Source organism: Saccostrea echinata, unplaced genomic scaffold (assembly GCF_033153115.1).
Source record: "Saccostrea echinata isolate AGI-Se365-2 ecotype Australia unplaced genomic scaffold, CSIRO_AGI_Sech_v1 ptg000001l, whole genome shotgun sequence".
In the NCBI taxonomy this organism is placed as follows: domain Eukaryota; kingdom Metazoa; phylum Mollusca; class Bivalvia; order Ostreida; family Ostreidae; genus Saccostrea; species Saccostrea echinata.
This window is the reverse complement of record NW_026889750.1, coordinates 50,610,145-50,628,745: the sequence shown is the minus strand read 5'-3', so window position 1 is coordinate 50,628,745 and position 18,601 is coordinate 50,610,145. Positions and strand designations below refer to the sequence as shown.

General features: G+C 34.1%; 2 protein-coding genes across 3 annotated transcripts; one reads left to right on the top strand and one right to left on the bottom strand.

Moving 5' to 3' along the window:
- The first annotated feature begins 968 nt into the window (after window positions 1-968).
- On the top strand, window positions 969-4,018 carry LOC133194019 (uncharacterized). Its single transcript, XM_061329941.1, has 4 exons — window positions 969-1,214; window positions 1,492-1,606; window positions 2,204-2,353; window positions 2,532-4,018. Exons 1-4 carry the CDS (start codon window positions 1,071-1,073, stop codon window positions 2,789-2,791), a joined length of 669 nt encoding a protein of 222 aa, XP_061185925.1. The 5' UTR covers window positions 969-1,070; the 3' UTR covers window positions 2,792-4,018.
- An 11-nt stretch (window positions 4,019-4,029) lies between these two features.
- Window positions 4,030-18,521, bottom strand: LOC133194005 (phospholipase DDHD2-like). Of its 2 annotated transcripts, XM_061329920.1 has the most exons (22): window positions 18,355-18,521; window positions 17,152-17,388; window positions 16,679-16,866; window positions 15,990-16,230; window positions 15,683-15,867; window positions 15,224-15,367; window positions 14,806-14,823; window positions 14,095-14,158; window positions 13,827-13,916; window positions 13,572-13,713; window positions 12,769-12,871; window positions 12,494-12,599; window positions 11,902-12,026; window positions 11,303-11,431; window positions 11,060-11,155; window positions 9,869-9,975; window positions 9,187-9,409; window positions 8,289-8,300; window positions 8,015-8,108; window positions 6,020-6,205; window positions 4,943-5,081; window positions 4,030-4,830 (listed from the first exon to the last, which is right to left on the bottom strand). In XM_061329920.1, the coding sequence occupies exons 1-22, from the start codon at window positions 18,494-18,496 to the stop codon at window positions 4,464-4,466; spliced, it is 3,138 nt and encodes a 1,045-aa protein (XP_061185904.1). In that variant the 5' UTR covers window positions 18,497-18,521; the 3' UTR covers window positions 4,030-4,463. The 2 variants fall into 2 exon arrangements, with proteins under 2 accessions (XP_061185904.1, XP_061185913.1); XM_061329929.1 differs by lacking the exon at window positions 14,806-14,823 and having other exon boundaries at window positions 4,031-4,830.
- Window positions 18,522-18,601: the final 80 nt, after the last annotated feature.

The following is an 18,601-nucleotide window of genomic DNA, read 5'->3' as shown; positions in this document are numbered from 1 at the left end:
GAAGGTTACTGTGTCACTGGGAATCATTCAAACAACTCATTGTATACTTATTACTGAAAAATCCAACATGAGAGTCATCCATTCCTGAAACTGAATCGAGCCAGCTCGTGCATTTTTGCCATTGAAATTCAGAGAGGGGTTTGTGTGTAAATCAAAACGTTCCAAATCTCATGTGACATGAAATACGTATATAGTACCAAAAATAGAATGAAAATGGGATTTCATACAGATTGTTTTTTTTTTGCGTATTTTTATATGATAATTAAAAACTTTTATTAATTTCAAGTGTCGTGATGCTTTCGAAATGTGTGCACAATGACACAAGTTTTGAAAAATATTTAATCATTATTGGACAAATACTTAAAAAAATATTCAGATTTGTCTTAATCTTTGAATGAATAGAGACACATGAAAGTTTTTTTCGCAGAGGTTCAAGATCATAACCTACTATAATCGATGCACTTCTTCGGATATAATTTCAATTTCATTAAATAATAATGATAACATTTTTAAAGATTTTAGGGAATGAGATGGGACGCTTTTAATCCCCTTTTGACTAATACATGTACTTCCCTCGTCATTTGAATATGAGTTCTTTGGTTTTAAGGGCAGATGATACAAACAAAATAAAAGGCATCCATTTTTTTTTTTTGGTATCATCTGTCCTTAACATAATAATATTATAATTAAATTGTTACAACTCTTTATATGGACATTGATTCGCTGCATGTAGTAAATGAAATGAGAAAGTCTTACTAATTTAAAATACTTTCCCAAGATTTCTTCAGAAACTTTTATAGTCCTTGGAAAATAAATCACCTTAATTTTCCTGACGTTTTATTAACACACGGTCCATTTAAATTTTAAAAATCTAAATATAGATATCTACAAGGAAGAATATTTGATCTTCCTTAACTTCCGGGTTTTAAAGGAGGAAATTGTCGTACATTAATGTGTGTATTAACGGGTTGTGACTTGTGTGTCTGAATCTTGTGATAACTCTGTAAAAAATGTGTTCGTACCGTAATTCAAGGAAAGTATCATTGTTGTAAGATAATTAAATCGTGGACATGCCCGAGGAGGGAGTCGCGGCGGCCCCAGTGGGGACGACCATGCAGAACTGGTTGGCAGGGACAATTGTGGGTACCATGGCAATTATCGTCTTGTCGATCTTCATCCCTGGGTGGATCGTCTTTACAGAAATTAACTCAAGCGTATGTTACCATGTACACCATATTCTCATGCATTTTGACATGTTTAATGATAGTGAGTTGTCTTGTAGGATTATTGTCCAAATATTTTGCCTACTTTTATGCTATTATTTTTCAAAACTCGGGTTTTATACTGTCAAGCTATATATTTCAAATTCAAAGCTTTTTGAAATACTTGTCTTAGATGTCAATAGGACTAAAACAGCTATGACAGGTAACCCTTCAAAAGCAGACCGCTTGACAAAAAAAATCAAATTTTAAGGTTCTGTATGATTTTTAGCTGAGCGTTTCCGCCAGTATCTATTACTGGATGGTGTGTGGTGCTCGGAACACTACCTGTGGGGCCCATGGAGTCGGTCAACCAGAAGCTTACATGTACATCGAGAAAACAAACGGTAAGATGGGACATCTAACTACACTAAGATGGGACCATTTCATTCGGGGGGAGGGGGGGGGGCAGATTTTGAAAATACATGTAAATAATCCGTCCATGAAAATGTTGAAATAAATAATCTGTCCTCCTCTGGGAGGAACATAAGGAATCTGATAGGTGGTAACCCCAGATTGGGAGATTGTTTGTTTGTTCGTTTTTTCCTTGTCAACTTTTATAAAGGGAAGAAAATAAATAATCTGTCTCTGGTCATCTTGAAAATGAATACACTGTTCTACAAGGGCATGAAGATAAATAATCTGACTTGACAAATTTAGCCAGCCCCCTCCCCCCTTTCATTCCCCGGATCAAATGGGCGTACGTGTCCCCTCATTCAGCATCATTGAATGCACAAAATGCCCAATCAATCATTGTCGTATAGCAGTCTTATATAGTTAATTGGTATAGAGGTAGCACACAGCACTGCTGGCCCAAATTGCAACATTCAATCTAAAAGTGTCACATCAAAGTTGCTGTCATTCACCATGAAGACTTTGTTATTTAATTAGATAGAATATTGGTACTACTTTAACAGTTATTTTAGTATTGTTGAACATTGCAGCTACACCGGACACGACCGTGCTCCTGGTATCGGTAGACATGATTATCTGTATCATGTGCGCGTTAATCGTCTTGGGAGATATGGCGGGAAATGAGCCGAAAACCACGTGGTGGAACAATCTCAAACTAGCCATACTTATATTTATTATTTGTAAGTGTTAAACCTTCCTCAATTATCCATATTTTATATAATTATTTCCTGATTTTCCTACACAATGATTAATTAAATACACTACAACTCGTCTTATCTTTAGACTATAGTCTTTATAGGCCTCCGTTAATTGTGCCGATGGGTGTGCATACTTTCAATGGCTAAATTTCATTTCCAGTCATTCTTAACCTGGTCATCATAGGCCTGTTCGGACACAGTAGTATAACCCTGTCTGAGGAGCCGACGCTGGTGGTCAATGTTCCATATTCCCTGTTTATCCTGTCCTTAGCGGTGTTGCTAGCTCTCCTGGAGTTCTGTTTTCTCATCTACGTACATCGCGTCTCCACGGCCCCATACAGAACAGTTGCCACTACTTCAATAGAAGAGGACCAAGACCAACCGAGCACTAGCCAGCCGAGTATCAACAGACCGTGTTAGAGCGGGCACCTGCTGATGGAACTTATAGATCTAATTTTGGCATACTCCAGATTTGCCTGTCTTAAAAAGAATATGATTGTTTTTTTTTAAAAATTACAAATCATGAAGACATAGTAGTTTTACTGAGAATTTACTGTAAGATGTTTTTAACAAGCTGTTTAAATGACAATCTATAACTCACTTCAATATAAAAATTCATTGAAATATTCACATAATTAAGGAACCTTTTCGTCATACTAAGACTTCCTGATACATCAGTATTAAAACTTCCTGATTTCTGGAAGTTACCACACCTGATGAAAAGGTAGATCAGGGTTACCATAGTTTCTTCTAGTACAGCTAGTTAAAAAGTAGGTCAGGGTAGTATTTCCTTGTATAACCATTTTTTCTCATTAAGATATTATTTGGTTTCATACACAGTATTACACTGTATATACATATATCTTTAACCTTATGTGGAGATATATATATATATTCTAACTTAGAAAACAATACAATAATGATACCAATCAATCCAACTGGTATCAAACTGTCTGAAAACATGATGGATCTTTCATCCCATTTGTGAAAAGTAAAAACATATATTATACATTATTACATGTACATTTATTTTTATACTGAATGAGTCTCATTATGTTACATATTGGAATGTACTAGTATTATTTTCCTTATTACACACTTCATTTGTAGATCTAAACCAGGTAGAATATAAAAGTCCAGTTTATATGTATATCTTTTTGTTGGTTTTCTATACTATTTTGAATCATACATATACATGTATATATCCACCTACTCCCTCATTTTAAATTAAACTACAGTACAGCTGTATACCTTATAAACTTGATGTCTTACAATGTACATGTAACTATTATTTTTCATACAGTTCTTTTGGGGGGAAAATGTTTAAAAATCCTCAAAATCAGCAGGGTCATGATTGGTCATATTTATGGAAACTTCCTCATTTGGCTGACTTTGCCATATGTACCCAAGTTTTATGATCCTTATTCTCTTGTTATCACTTGGTTGTGAAATGTTTTTTTAAGTAAATATTCACTTTTTAATAATAAAATAATATAAAGGTTCACAAAATTAAATTGTAAGATCATGGTGGCATGACAGGAAGAGAGAATTGTCAAGCACCAAATGTACTAAAAAAAAAACCCAAATGATTTCAGCACCATTTATTTTTACATTATTTACAACAAATCAATAAAATAATTGCCATACTTTCTTTATTTACATATTTTGTGATAGCAAGATATAATTCAATTCAATATAAAGATGTATATACACCTTTGTTTCACAAATTTTAATAAATAACATTCTATTTTTAAAATATATACTAGTAATGAATCTCTTACAAAAAAATGTGCAGATCTAATAAAACAATTTTTTCAGTGAGGAGTGTTTTCAATGTATCCATGACAAGCTGAAGTAGGCAAAAATTACATATATCTGCACACACATGAATATAAATACATGTAATGTCCAACCCTGCATACTTTGAGTAACAATAATGTGCTTACAGTATCAGAGATGAAAATGAAACGTTCTGCAATGAAAGAAACTCCACACATGACAGCCTTTTTATATTATTTAAATCTTAACATTTTAAAAACAAATATATTTAAGAGTGTTTTCAGCTCATCTATTTCTGTGATCAATGTTTGTTCTACTTTTGGGGAGGTTTGACAAAGCCAGCCAGTGGAGGGGGACCAAAACTGGCTGGCTGAGGAGGAGGACCAGAGTTCATCCCTGGGTTCATATAAGGAGATGGCACAGAGCCCCTAGGGGGCATCATATTAGAAGTCCTCATTGGAGGGGGTCCGTGTGAAGGAGGTGTCATCAGGGGGACTCCCACAGGCTGGTTTGATGGAGGGGAGGGGTACTGTGACATAGGAGGAGGGACAGATCCCCTGGGTGGGGATGCTGCAGTGTTGTATAGCTTCACTGCTCCCTCTGGGCCAGGCATCTGGGGGGTCATTCCCTGAGGGGAGTATAGCTCCTTCAGGACCAATAATACTGTATCTTCAGACTCCCTGCAAAACAAAATAAAATTGTTTGAACCTTGATTTTTCTGTTGTCGATAGATTTCACAAAGAGCTCAGACTTTATATTAAAATTTTGTTGTTTTTTTTTGCTGGGTCTTACCAATAACATCCATGACTAGATAAAGCAAACAAGTAATCGTTAAAGCTTTCAATGGGTCGCTCCTGGAGGACAAAATCGATCCTGTGGCCCTCATTTAACTGCCCCATGTAGATATCTTCTTGTTGACTGGAGGCAACAGCTGTTAAATATAAATACATGTAATCCACATACTTGTACTGAGCACTCAAGGTTTAAGGCACATGTACAATATCAAGTGTGTATAATGTGTTAAATGTAAAATGACTAGTGTAGTATGTTCCTGCAATCAAAGGTAAATATTTACATTTCTGATAATTTTCTCTTAGATTTTATTTTCCAAAAAAGGAATGCAATTTCATTTGCTTGTAAATACATGTATCACCAAGTCAAAAATATAGTGCAATCATTTTTTTTTCTTCCAAAAATGATAGTTCAATGAAAACATTTACGGTTAGTCATCAGATACATTTTAATAATGTAAATATAAGATATGAAGTGTATGAAATATATTATGAATTTAATTTTTTGAAAATTAATGAGGTGCATGAACAACAATGCTTCATGCCTGCGTATTTATCATGAATCACTTATGCACTTCATGAAATATGCTTGGGTGAAGCACAGTTCAAGCCCTCACAAATTTTCAAAAATCAAATTCATTTCTTATATGGTACACATGTATATATGGTAAAATTATCTACCCTTATAAGTTTATATGGTATAAATGTTCTGTTATTTATATACATGTGTATACATTGAGTATACTGTTTATACTTTGGTTTCAGTAGAACTTTGTACAAATACTGTTAGTAATGAATATCCCTTTCTTACCCCAGAAAGCAAAGTCTACTGAAATTTAAGTCATATACAGTGTATACTGAAATAAATCAAGCCATAGAGAAATAATTTTATACATTACAAACAAATAATTTTGGAGTCAGTTTCCTAAAAACTAATACACTGCATATAACATCTTGATTTTCTAAATAACATGCTTCTTTTCTTAATCTTTATAATCAAAGTGTGACTACTGATTACACTACTCTGTTCTTGTTTAAGTGACCCTAGATCTTGTTAAGATAACCACTAGATATTTACATGACTGGTCATCATCCAGCTCCTGCATGACGGACGACATTTGGCTATCTACGTGCTGCTCCAGCGATTCTTCCTGGTTACGATGAGCTTTAGCAAACTCATTTATAGTGTTCCAGGTACTCTTCAGAGAATCAATGATCTTCTGTTTAATGTCAGCTCCAACTCTCGTCAAGCTTTCTTTTAATTCTTAAAAAAAAAAAAAATACATCTCATTCAAATGTGTTCTAGAAAAGGCTTTTGGTAAACTTTTTGTTTACTGATTACACATTGACTATTAGATACATTTGAAAAAAAAGCTTGCTGTTTCACTCTCTTCAATAAATCTATAACTGCTCAAAAGCTGACACTTTTTATCAAGAATAAAAATTTCATACATTAAGCCTTTCCCTAATATTAACAGTATTTGAAATATCCATGTGCCCAACTGCCGGAAACACATTAACTTTGTTGTGCACTAACAAATTTGCCTGTATCGATGCCCAGCTGGATGTATTAAAATTTAGACCAATTAAAAATTTACATACTATTAGATAAATCTGTCTCAAATCAACTAATTGTACTGGTAGCAAAGAATAACAAGCCAATCGGTAGAACTCATCAATCTATAGAATTGGGATCGAAGTTAAGCTGACCGACTCACCGCCACAAAGTCACTGTTATAGAATGCAGTTAAAACTAGTAGATCTTTGGCAGGGCTGACAACTCTTATTAGCAATCAGCCCTGCATGTGTATCTAATTTTACGAGTGTAATTAATATTACAGTGATTTTCAAACGCTTATATTAAGTAGTGAGTACTTGTTAATTTACTTAAATGAAATGCCTTGTGAAGGGGCATTACGACAAGTTTAAATGGAGGCTAAACAATGACAAATTATGTTAGATGAAACCTTTTCCTGCCCAAATGATGTAGCATAAGGACAGGTTTTATAAGTGTGTATGACAGGCTGGAGAGCTTACATGTTGAAGGTTTTCATGTTAATAATTTATCAAACTGAAGTCTTTTACTGCCTTTGTGATGTTGTATTTAGACATTAAACGACAGAAGAGTTTATATGTTGATGGAGAGTTTACATGTTGATGGAGAGCATACATGCTGATGGTTTACATGTTGATGATTTACCTAGTTGAAGCCTTTTTCTGACTGCAGTGTATCATTATGAGTGGTTTTACATGTATTTAAGGGTGCATAGACACAGATTTGAAGTTTATATTTTCTCAAATTTTCTGTATAATATCACAACTTATATGTTGTTATAGCATTTCACATGAAAATAAAATTAAAATCTTATTTAAACTGGAAATTATTGAAACTATGAATTTCGGGAGGCGTTTGATTAACAAATCCTTGCACTTTCACAATTTTTAACTTTATCCTTAATACTTAAGAAAAGTAGCAATTTTGTTGTGTATTAATAAAAAATATTACATCTATAATCCAGAAAATTCTGAGTAAAAATGTGCGAAAGCAAAACCCACTCACTTAAGTATTGTCAGCCCGTGCCCAGTGTTGTGTAGAATTTAACAAATTGAATACACCTGTGAAACGTAAACTGTTTTTGTAAACAGGGCATGAGCTCTGTTGTTGTTAATGTTTACATTTCACTGGATGTGTTCAATTGTTAAACTCTGCATACACCACTGAGCAGACTGACAATACTGGTGAGAGGATTTTGCTTTCTACATTTCTACTCTGAAATTTCTGCTTTATAGTTTTAATATTTTTCATTAATAAACAACAAAATTGCTACTTTTCTAAAGTAATAAGGATAAAGTTAAAATTTCTGAAAGTGCAAGGATATGTCTATCAAACGCGTCCAGAAATTTGAAGTTTCAATAACTTCCAGATAAAATAAGATTTTTATCAAATTTTCATATGAAATGCTATAGCAACATATAAGTCATGAAATTATACAGAAAATTTGAGTAAATATTAACTTCAAATCTGTGTCCAAGCACCATTAACAGTCTGGAGGGTTTAAAAATGTTGATTTACCTAGATGAAGCCTTTTCCTGCCCTTGTGATGTGGCATTAACACTGGTTTTATATGAGATGCTGAAGGATTGACTAAAGGTTCTAATCTGTAGGCCTGTAAAAGATATATATTAAAGAAAATAATAGAACTTTCTTCAAATTTCAAGGCAAAACATTTGATACATGAAACAAAATTAACTTTGGATTAAATTTTTTTCTTATAACAGTGTAATTTGCATTTGTGTGATAAAGTTCATTTTTCCATAAGGATGTTTACCTCTGATTATCTACTTACCACCGGATCAAACTGAAAAAAAATGAAGAAAATTTATAAATATTTATGACTTGGTAATTCATTTATGCATAAATTAGATGAATATGCCTCATCAATAGCTGCAGAACTGTAGCTCTCCGAAAGACAGACCAGAGAGCTACAGTGCCACCTATAGAAAAAAACTGTATATTTATTTCACACAAAAAATTGCACTCGGTTCTGAATTTATTTCTCCAAATTCTTACCTCAACTGCACAAAAGCTCGATTTCAAAAAAATCCTTAGACCTGTATCAACTACTCTTGTAGTTGAAATCTTTACGAAGTGCCTTTGGCCAAATTATCTAGCCACCCAAAATGGCAGTATTAACAAAGCGAAATTTTGGATGGTCTTAGTTTCAGGCCCAGGAGGGATATTAACAACGGTTATAGGAAATGTTTTGATAGGGAATAGTGCAAAAATGTGTTAGGAACACATGTACACGGTCAGTAATATTTAGAGATTGCAGTTTAAAAATACGGAGAAGTATATTGAGAAACAGCGCACTTTTTTGTGCGCAATAAATATACAGTTTTTTCTATGGGTGGCACTGTAGCTCTCCAGTCTGTAATTTTTTTTTCAGTGAGAGCTACAGTTCTGCAGCTACCTCATCAACAGATAGAAAACTTGATAAAACTCCTACTGCAGTAGCCTTAAACTAAAGTTTTCATTTAATAAAAGTATTCATAAATGCACTTTATTTATCATAGTATGTCGTAAATTATATGAACTAATCACTAAAAAAAATGTTACATGTAATCTATTTCCATATTGTCTGGGCAAAATTTGTAGTTTTAAGTTTAAAATATAGTAAAACATGGACATGCATATTTCAAATCTGTCAAAGACTCTCTTAGCTTCACACAAATATAGTCACTTACTGGATGAAAGATGTTGAACACTCTGGGACATGTGGGTAAAGTGAATTCCTCCCCAATGTTATCTACACCCCTAGCAGAGAGAAAGATCCCGATGGGTGATCCTAGAGCATACAATGTGTTTGGTTTGAAGTCCAGTTTAGGATACTTCACCGAGGGTTGTCCTGTCCCAGCAGGTCCTAACAGAAATTCCACAGACACACTGGAGCTGGATTGGACAAGTGACCTGATAAATAAAGGGAATACTGAATAACAATTCTAAACAGGATGTACACATATTACATGTATAATTATATATACTGTAGAAGCACAAATTTTGTTGAGATAAAATTTCGTTGATTTGTCAGCTAAAAAGGTTTCGTGGGCATTTAATTTCATTGTTTTGAAAGTAACCCTATTCAATTTATAGTCATATAAAAATTTCATGCGGGATTTAATTTGTTTGATAATTGTTAACAACGAAATAAACAAACATTAACCCCCCACGAATATTTCTGCTTTTACAGTATATATACACTAAACTGTAAAACATCATTTATTGGTACATGATGAAGAAAAATTTGATCAATTCAAACATCTGAGATTAGGTGCCACAGAAAATACCTGTGAATTTATACCCCCTACGTGGTATTTAACATTGGTTTACACTATGTGGGTAGATAATGATGTAATTCAGTTTCCATACTTCTCTTGTGAAGCCCTTGCTTCCCTCATTTCAGCTGCCACCTGCTCTCGGATTCTTCTCTCCTCTGACTCTTTTATTTTCCTTTCTTTGTCATGTTTTCTTTTCTCCTGCAAAATAATAAACTTCTTAAATATGGTTTCCTTTTAAAATGAAAATGGACCAATTAGCATCTCTGTTAATGAAGCAATAGGAACTAGAAATATGTCCATAGGACATGAATGCCCCGCCGAGGGTATATTAGTAATGAAGCATTTTAACACAATTTGAGAAAAGTGAGGTCAAGGTCAAAGGAAAGGTCAAGGTGAAAAAATATAGATGAAGTTGAATAGCTTTCATCAGTATGTATCAGCATATGAAGTTTGACACTAATTTAAGAAAAGTGAGGTCAAGGTCAAAGGAAAGGTCAAGGTAAAAAATTGTTGATGCAGTTGAAAAGGTTACATCAATATGTATTAGCATATGAAGTTTGATAAAAATATTATGAATGGTTTCTTTAAAACTGAGCTAAACACTAATTTAAGAAAAGTGAGGTCAAGGTCAAAGTAAAGGTCAAGGTCAAAAAATATTGATGCAGTTGAATAGCTTACATCAGTATGTATCAGCATATGAAGTTTGACACTAATTTAAGAAAAGTGAGGTCAAGGTCAAAGGAAAGGTCAAGGTCAAAAATTGTTGATGCAGTTGAAAAGCTCTCATCAGTATGTATCAGCATATGAAGTTTGATAACACTATCTTGAATGGTATCTTTAAAACTGAGCTAAAAACTTATTTAAGAAAAGTGAGGTCAAGGTCAAAGGAAAGGTCAAGGTAAAAAATATTGATGCAGTTGGATAGCTCTCATCAGTATGTATCAGCATATGAAGTTCGTTAAAAATATCTTGAATGGTATCTTTAAAATTGAGCTAAACACTAATTTAAGAAAAGTGAGGTCAAGGTCAAAGAAAAGGTCAAGGTCAAAAAATGTTGATGCAGTTACATAGCTCTCATCAATATCTATCAGCATATGAAGTTTGATAAAAATATCTTGGATAGTTTCTTTGAAACTGAGCTTTGAACAGAGCTAAACGCAAAGTGTGACGGAAGGACAGACGGAAGGACAGAAGGATGGAGGGACGGAAGACGGACATGACAAACATTATATGCCCCGGCCATATTCATGGCGGGGCATAAAAACATGTAGATTTAGCGTACCTTTTTGGCCTGTTCCTCTTTCAGAATGCCCTGTAATTTTTTCCTAGGGCCCATGGGAAGTCCTAGATCTTTAAGATCACTCTCTGTGCACATTGTCTGTAATCACAACAAGAAATACAAGTCTACTAGTCTCCTCCCTGAATTCACTTATAACGTATACATAATTACAATAAATGTTACTTCAGTCTGGGATCATAAAAAGAATTTATATAGTTAAGTATATTATATTTTTGTTACACTGACCAGCGCATCAAGATCGATTTGTTCCTGTTCAAACATGGACACTTTGTCCTGAAGGCCCACACGACTGAGAAGTTTCTCCAGAGTTGTCTCCTCTTTCTCTATCTCTTCTGTTTCTGTGATAAAGGAGGTCTGTAAACAGAAAAAGGATTTTATAAAAGAAAAATTATTTTGAAGTTAACTTTAAATACTAAAATACATATAAAACTGTACATTCAAACCTTGTTATCTCAAACTCAATGAGACTGAGAAAATTTTTTTGAGATATCTGAGGATTCGAGACATCCATAAATATAAATACTTAAAAAATAAGAGGTTGGGACTTCCAAATCACTTCGACACATCCATAATGTTCAAGATATCAGTGTTCAAGATACTGAAGTTCAACTGCAATTGTTAAACTAATATATTTCAACTAATACTTGAATCCATTGTACATTTGAGGACAATCAAATAATTTTTTGAAATTAGGAGGTGAATTTTCAATTAAACCCCAGGTACAATTTTTTTCTCTGCCAAAAAATCCTTTTTTCCCCTTTTCAAACCAACTGCAGCTTAACAAATAAAATCTCATAGTAAACAGTATGACATAAAATACCTACATTTGATAGACCTGACATCTCCACTCCATTAGTCTGTTGTATGGGCTCACTCGGTAAGGAAGGGTCAATACTCTGGTCAGATTTGTCATTCTGGTGCATCAGTAAATCAAACAGCACACAGGAACCTAAAAATAAAGATTTTAACTTGCAATCTTTCCACTATTTATGCATTGAAAGACTTAGGTGTCAATGAAAACGTTTTAAAATCCAGTAAATGAACAATCACCGAGTGTTCCATGCTAGTAACACTTGGTGGTGGTGGTGGTGGTGGGATGGGAGGAGGAGGGGGTACAAGATTTATAAAAATTCACCCAGATTGCCCTGCTACTGAAGCTGTATCTTGGAATTGAGGGACTTAGCCCTGGCACTAATTTTGTTCCATTTTTTGACACTCACCCAGACTGTGCACTGCTACTGAAACTGTAGCTTAGAACTGAGGGACTTTGATGGTGGGTAGGTGAGGAAAGGAAGGGGCTAGATTTATAGACACTCACCCAGACTGTGACCTGCTACTGACACTGTACCTTGGAACAAGGGGACTTCGATGGTGGGTAGGTGAGGAGGGGAGGGGGCTAGATTTATACAAACTCACCCAGACTGTGCCCTGCTACTGACACGGTACCCTGGAACTGAGGGTTTCTCTCCAGAAACAACTGATGAAGTCTGTTCATTTCATTTCCTACTTGGTCTGCTATTGTCTGCAAAAAATGGGAAAAATCATGGAAACAACAGGTCAATATAAAGATATCATTATCATTAGAAGCTACAACTTTTACTGTTTCAATATTGCTCTTTACCATAAACTCAAACACTTACAATAATGTCAATAAAATAACAAATCATTTAATTTCAAAATCTGGGCAATACCTGGCAGTATGTAGGACTTGTGTAGAACAGTACATCCAGCAGTGTGTCATTAATGAAATTACGTAATTTGGGTGTGCTGGGCAATGTTATGGCTTTTAACCTCCTGCAACAATAATGTTGTCATATTTTATCACAAGCTTATGAAAAATGTGTATTTCTAATATACCATATATTGAATATGAATTCAATGATTCAAATACATATAACTTATTTAGATCAGTGTGTCTCTTGTTTGAACTTTGAGCTATGTAGTAAAACTTCTACAGAAAAATAATCAAATGGTGAAAATTAAATCGGAAATGAATGACGCTATTGAGTGTTAGTAAAAGGTACCTTGCTTATCCAGTCTGCTAGTGACAGATATCTTACTTATCCAGTCTGTCAGTGACAGATATCTAACTTATTCAGTCTATTAGTGACAGATATCTTACTTATCTAGTCTGTCAGTGACAGATATCTTACTTATCCAGTCTGCTAGTGGCAGATATCTTACTTATCCAGTCTGTCAGTGACAGATATCTAACTTATCCAGTCTATTAGTGACAGATATCTTACTTAATATCTAGTCTGTCAGTGACAGATATCTTACTTATCCAGTCTCATAGTGACAGATATCTAATTATCCATTCTGTAAGTGACAGATATCTAATTATCCAGTCTGATAGTGACAGATATCTAATTATCCAGTATGTTAGTGACAGATATCTTACTTATCCAGTCTGTCAGTGACAGATATCTGACTTATCCATTCTGTTAGTGACAGATATCGTACTTATCTAGTCTATTAGTGACAGATATCTTACTTATCTAGTCCTGTTGTGTCTCCATGTAACGCTGAGTGCCACTGTACCGGGATAAATTCCACTCTACCAATGCGTTTCTGGTCAACATAGGTACCAAAATGAGACTTGAGCAGACTCAGGGAAATAGAGCGGAAGTCATCAACTAGTCATCAGACATAATAAGTTTCATGAATAAAATTTTTAAACTTTCACAAGAATATTTTTTTTTTCTCTGTTTTCATGAAGAATACATCAAATTTTTCTCTGTAAACTTACCACACTCAATGATGTTTCTGAACTTGACATCACAGAAGTCCCCAATGCCGTGTACCACAAACACGAGGTGATCTATCTGTATAGGTTCTCCTGTACATATAAACAAAGTATTGAAGCAAGCAAAGTATGAATTTAATCAGTTCTCAATAAAACAGAGGAAATATTAGGAGAATAATGATTTATACAACTCAGTTACTCTAAAACTTAATCGTTGAATATGACATGGTTTTATTTCATTCGTATCAAATACCAGTTAAAATATGCTTACCATCATTAATTGTTTGGAAGTCTTCTATTCCTCTTTTAACAACTCTGGGACGCATGCCTTCCCCCTGAAAAATGACAAAAATGCTGCTGCAATCATCAATGTTTCCCTTCTAATAAGAGAAAAAGAACATATAAACGTATTTTAACAATCCTACACATATATGAATTCATCACAAAAAGGAACATTTAAGATGACAAAGTGTGTGCTGTTAATCAAAACTTATCTTTATTATGATCCAGGCATTAATATAAACTATCCAAAATTTTAATGAGTTTTGATATTTTCTATTTTGATGTCATATGAAGGGTAAAATTTTGCAATTGTTGTACCTTCTTTTACTTACAGATAATAACTGTACACATACCATAGGACATTAATTTTTATCAGTAAGGAAATGCTTTATTATGAAGAGAGTTATATTAATGGAATGATTTATCAATAACATTACAACATAATAAATGTACACTAAAAACTTTACAATGGCCTAAGTTCAAGAATAAAGGATAAATAATAATGTTGATTCAAGGATTGAATCCAGATTGGAGCAGCATGGAAACACTAATGAGTTTAAAAAGGAATTACTGAAAAACATTACAGGTAATAAAAAATGCAAATGTGACACAACTAAGAAAAGTCTGGGTAAAACAGGCGTAGAAATGAAAATGTGAAAACTTAAGCTCTGTGGTTAAGTAGCATTAACTACACACTCACCACTGACGAAGAAGGAGCCTTTAAAGAGAAAAATGGTGTTCTATATATATCTCACATGCCAGATCAAATAACTTAGGTATATATACAATATACATGTAGTTACAAGCAGTACTGCAAAGAAAGGTAATGAAATCAATTTTCCCATTTTTCTCCTTGATTTCAAAATAAACTGATCTAATAGGCATACAGTGGTACATCAGACATATAGAAAAGAAACTACATATAAATATGAGTGGTATTATACAGAATGTTTCTAATCACAGCTAGTAGTGAAAATAAATGCCCACAAAATAAACTTACATGCAGTTCCTCATACTAAAATTGAACCAATTTGTTTGTACATGCAACTATAAATGATATATTTCATAATTTATTTATCCACTATAGCTGCTAGTGAACATTAAAAGTTATCTAATACCTGAGTGGACCCCCATTCATCTGGCTGTGATGAGGCTGTGAAATGAACTATGACATTTGCATTATGCATGACAATTGTCTCCCCTCCTGGAAACTCTAAGCGTTTATGCCAGGTGTTGTACTGAAGGGCATTTCTATACTCCTCCTGAAAAAAATTGATGATTCAAAAATGTTATAAATATTCAAACACTGATCATGAATTAAACTAGAAAACGGACAAAGTCATACAGGACACCAAAGTATGCTTCTATGTATATTTATAATCTGTAAGTTGAAAGGTACTCAACTTAAGGTCTCTTTCATAAAAGTAACAGATGGATGGAAAGATTGCCCCACTATGTACTAAAATGCAACCACATCTTGATGTGGGGCTTTAATAATTATCATATCTATATATCACTTTTAAATTTTATATTTCAAAAGCATGATCAATTTAAGATAATCATTGTATAATATATACCTCTAACTTCTGTGCAAAATGTTCCTCATAGGGAACATATCTGTTGTCTCCTTCTCTTTTGTAAAACCAGGTACATCGTCGGATGGGGTTGGGTGATTCTTCCCAGTATACAGCTACTCGCTGTCTGTCAGAAAGTATAGCATCATAACGACCACCTTCTGTTGGTATCGGATCAGAAGTTTTACCTGAAGCCAAAATATCAGACAAATAAGAAAAAACAGTTAAACAGAAACAAATAATTATGTGTAAGACAAGCATTTCATAATTAATTATCAGGTCAAGTTAATAAAATCTGTAAGGTGCTAACCAGATCTAAGAGCATCCTCCAGTCGCATGCTGTCCACTAAAGAGAATGGATACCAGATGTCACGATTCTCCACTTTCTTACAGAAACACCAATGTGGCTGAACAGGAATGTAGATACCACTCCCTTCTACAGTAGCTCCAGTCCCTGAGGGAGGGGGAACTGTGGCAGTAAAACTGGGCTTAGGGGGCATTGGGGACTGGGAGGATGGGGGTTGGTGAGTTTGATTCATTGTTGGAGGCACCTACAAATTTTCAAGATACTAAAGTGTTTTTTTGTTACAGTTGGAGAAACCTACAGATTTGTAAGATACTAAGTTTGTTTTTTTTTTTTACTGTTGGAGACACTTACAAATTTGTAAGATACATGCACTTATTGTGTTTATCTCCATTAATAATAAATAATAGTATCAATAAAGCTTTATCTGTCTTTTTTCAAGTTTTTGTTGTTATGAAAAAAAAGAAAAAAAATATCCACAAATACATGTACATATAAATTGTTCTTACCATTCTTCAGTTTATTTTAAACATATTACAATTTTGCATTAAAATGAAGGGAAAAAATAAGTCCAGCAAAACTGAAAAAAAAATTGTGCTTGCAGAAAAAAAAGAAGTTTAACAGTAATGTTTTATCCCTTTACAGTACGTACAGTCATTTATGTTAATCAGTTACATTAAACAAATCTTACGAACCTGGGCCACTGGAGGGGGACTAAACATTGATGGTCCTGAAGATGGCACCGCTAAAGGGGGCTGACCTTGGAATTGGGGTGGACCACCTACCCCTCCACCAGTAGGAGCATAGGTTCCTTGAGGCATTTGTGCATATTGTACTTTTCTTAGACTTTCAGTTTTTCTGAATGCATTTGCAGAAGACGGACCTAGATTAAAATACAAAAAGAATTGAACAACTCTATCAAAGCAAAAAAAATCTTTGAAAATTCAAAGATCATACTAATATTAAGTCTGTATTTTCATAAACTGACTTATTTAACAATCCTATACATAATTATTTTCATCAAAATATATACATGTACTTAAGTAAATCATTGATTAAAAATAGCCCTATTCTAGAGTTGTAATCATCAATCTCTCTGATATTATCAGTGACATAACAACACTTCTATTAGATTGATGTACATTTGTTACACATTGTATTATCATACCTGGAGGGGGGCCTGCAGGAGTCGGTGAAGCAAATGATGGGGGAGGCATTGGGGCTGCAACATTAGACTGCATCCTTGGTGTTGACTGAGGAGGCAGTGGATTGTGGCCAACATGTGCAAAAGGATCTGATCCTGAGGGTGTGTTCTGAAAATGACTGAATGGAGTGCTGTGGGTAACACTCTGTGAACTTTGGGGTGGAGTCTGTCCCACAAAACTATCGGCTTCTCCTTCTTCATCTATTGATTTAAAAAAAAGATGAAAAATATTATGAAAAGCATTTATGTTTCACATTATAAACTACAGTGAAAATCTTATATATATAACCCAATGATTGCATACTAGATAGAATGTTCAATCGTTAAAATGATATTGTCCTACGGACCCGGTTTAACGATAGAATTCGTTCCGTGTACTGGCAATGTTGCAAAATAACCAGGGCGATAACTCGAACTCTGTGCATTTTCTATGAACAATCCAGAGAGTTCCGAATGTCAACATGGTGTTAAATTTGAAGCGAGGAAAAAACGTTGACAAAATGAGTTGAATTTTGAATTTTTCGTATTTATATGGATTATTTTTAAGGCTAAAAGGCATATACAATCACAAAAAGGTTTGTTATGATTAATTTGGTTGTTATTTTCAGTGCAACTCCTTTTGTATTCTTCAAAATCATTTCGGAGTGGATCCACTCCGATTTGCTACATTGCAAGTATATGGAACGTATTCTAACTGTGGTGAGGGCTTGTCCCGAGACACAGTTAGATTATTCTAACTAATTGCATACATGCACCTTCATTATGACAGGTGTCATATTACATGTACATGTATACATGCATAATGCAGCTGAAGTACATGTATAAATATAAGGAAAATACTAAATATACTTCAAATACATAAATCTGAATTCCTTTCAAAAATGCTGTAAGTTGTGTATTTTACTGAAACATTATTTACATTTGCAATTTGAACCATTGTATTTATTAAAATGTCAAATTCTGCCCCATATGTTTTAAGGATTTTTTTTACAATAGTCCCATCAGTTGTTCATTCAAGAGAATACGGTAGCTACTGTATACGAGCATTGCCAATATAAGATTTTTTTAAACATATATCTCCACCACCGAATTCAAACACCTGATACGTCACTGTCATATGGCAGCCGGTATTCTGTTTAGCTGAAATAAAACAATTTTAAATCGTACCTGATCCCAATAATGAAGGCTCCGATTGCACCACTGGCATTAAAAGATTGGATTGCGTGGGAGGATTCAAAGTAAGTCCCCCTCCTGCTGGCATTAGCAGCAGAGGGGGTGGTGTGGTATCCTTCTTTCCCTTGTCTGCCATCGGAACAACACGTCATTAATGGAACTCTTTTGCAATTGAAAAACACAAATGGATATAGGAAAAGTCCAAGTCGCTTGTGTGTTTAGTATTGCAGGTAGAGATTAT

Bases quoted from the DNA above. Each gene is read 5' to 3' on its own strand.
- LOC133194005 (XM_061329920.1), bottom strand. From the start codon at position 18,496: ATGGCAGACAAGGGAAAGAAGGATACCACACCACCCCCTCTGCTGCTA. The intron at 13,714-13,826 runs GTAAGTTTACAG...TCTGATGACTAG, and splicing joins CAGAAACATCATTGAGTGTG to TTGATGACTTCCGCTCTATT. The intron at 11,156-11,302 runs GTCAGTGTAACA...TTGTGATTACAG, and splicing joins AAATCGATCTTGATGCGCTG to ACAATGTGCACAGAGAGTGA.
- LOC133194019 (XM_061329941.1), top strand. From the start codon at position 1,071: ATGCCCGAGGAGGGAGTCGCGGCGGCCCCAGTGGGGACGACCATGCAG. The intron at 1,607-2,203 runs GTAAGATGGGAC...TGAACATTGCAG, and splicing joins GTACATCGAGAAAACAAACG to CTACACCGGACACGACCGTG. The intron at 2,354-2,531 runs GTAAGTGTTAAA...TTTCATTTCCAG, and splicing joins CATACTTATATTTATTATTT to TCATTCTTAACCTGGTCATC.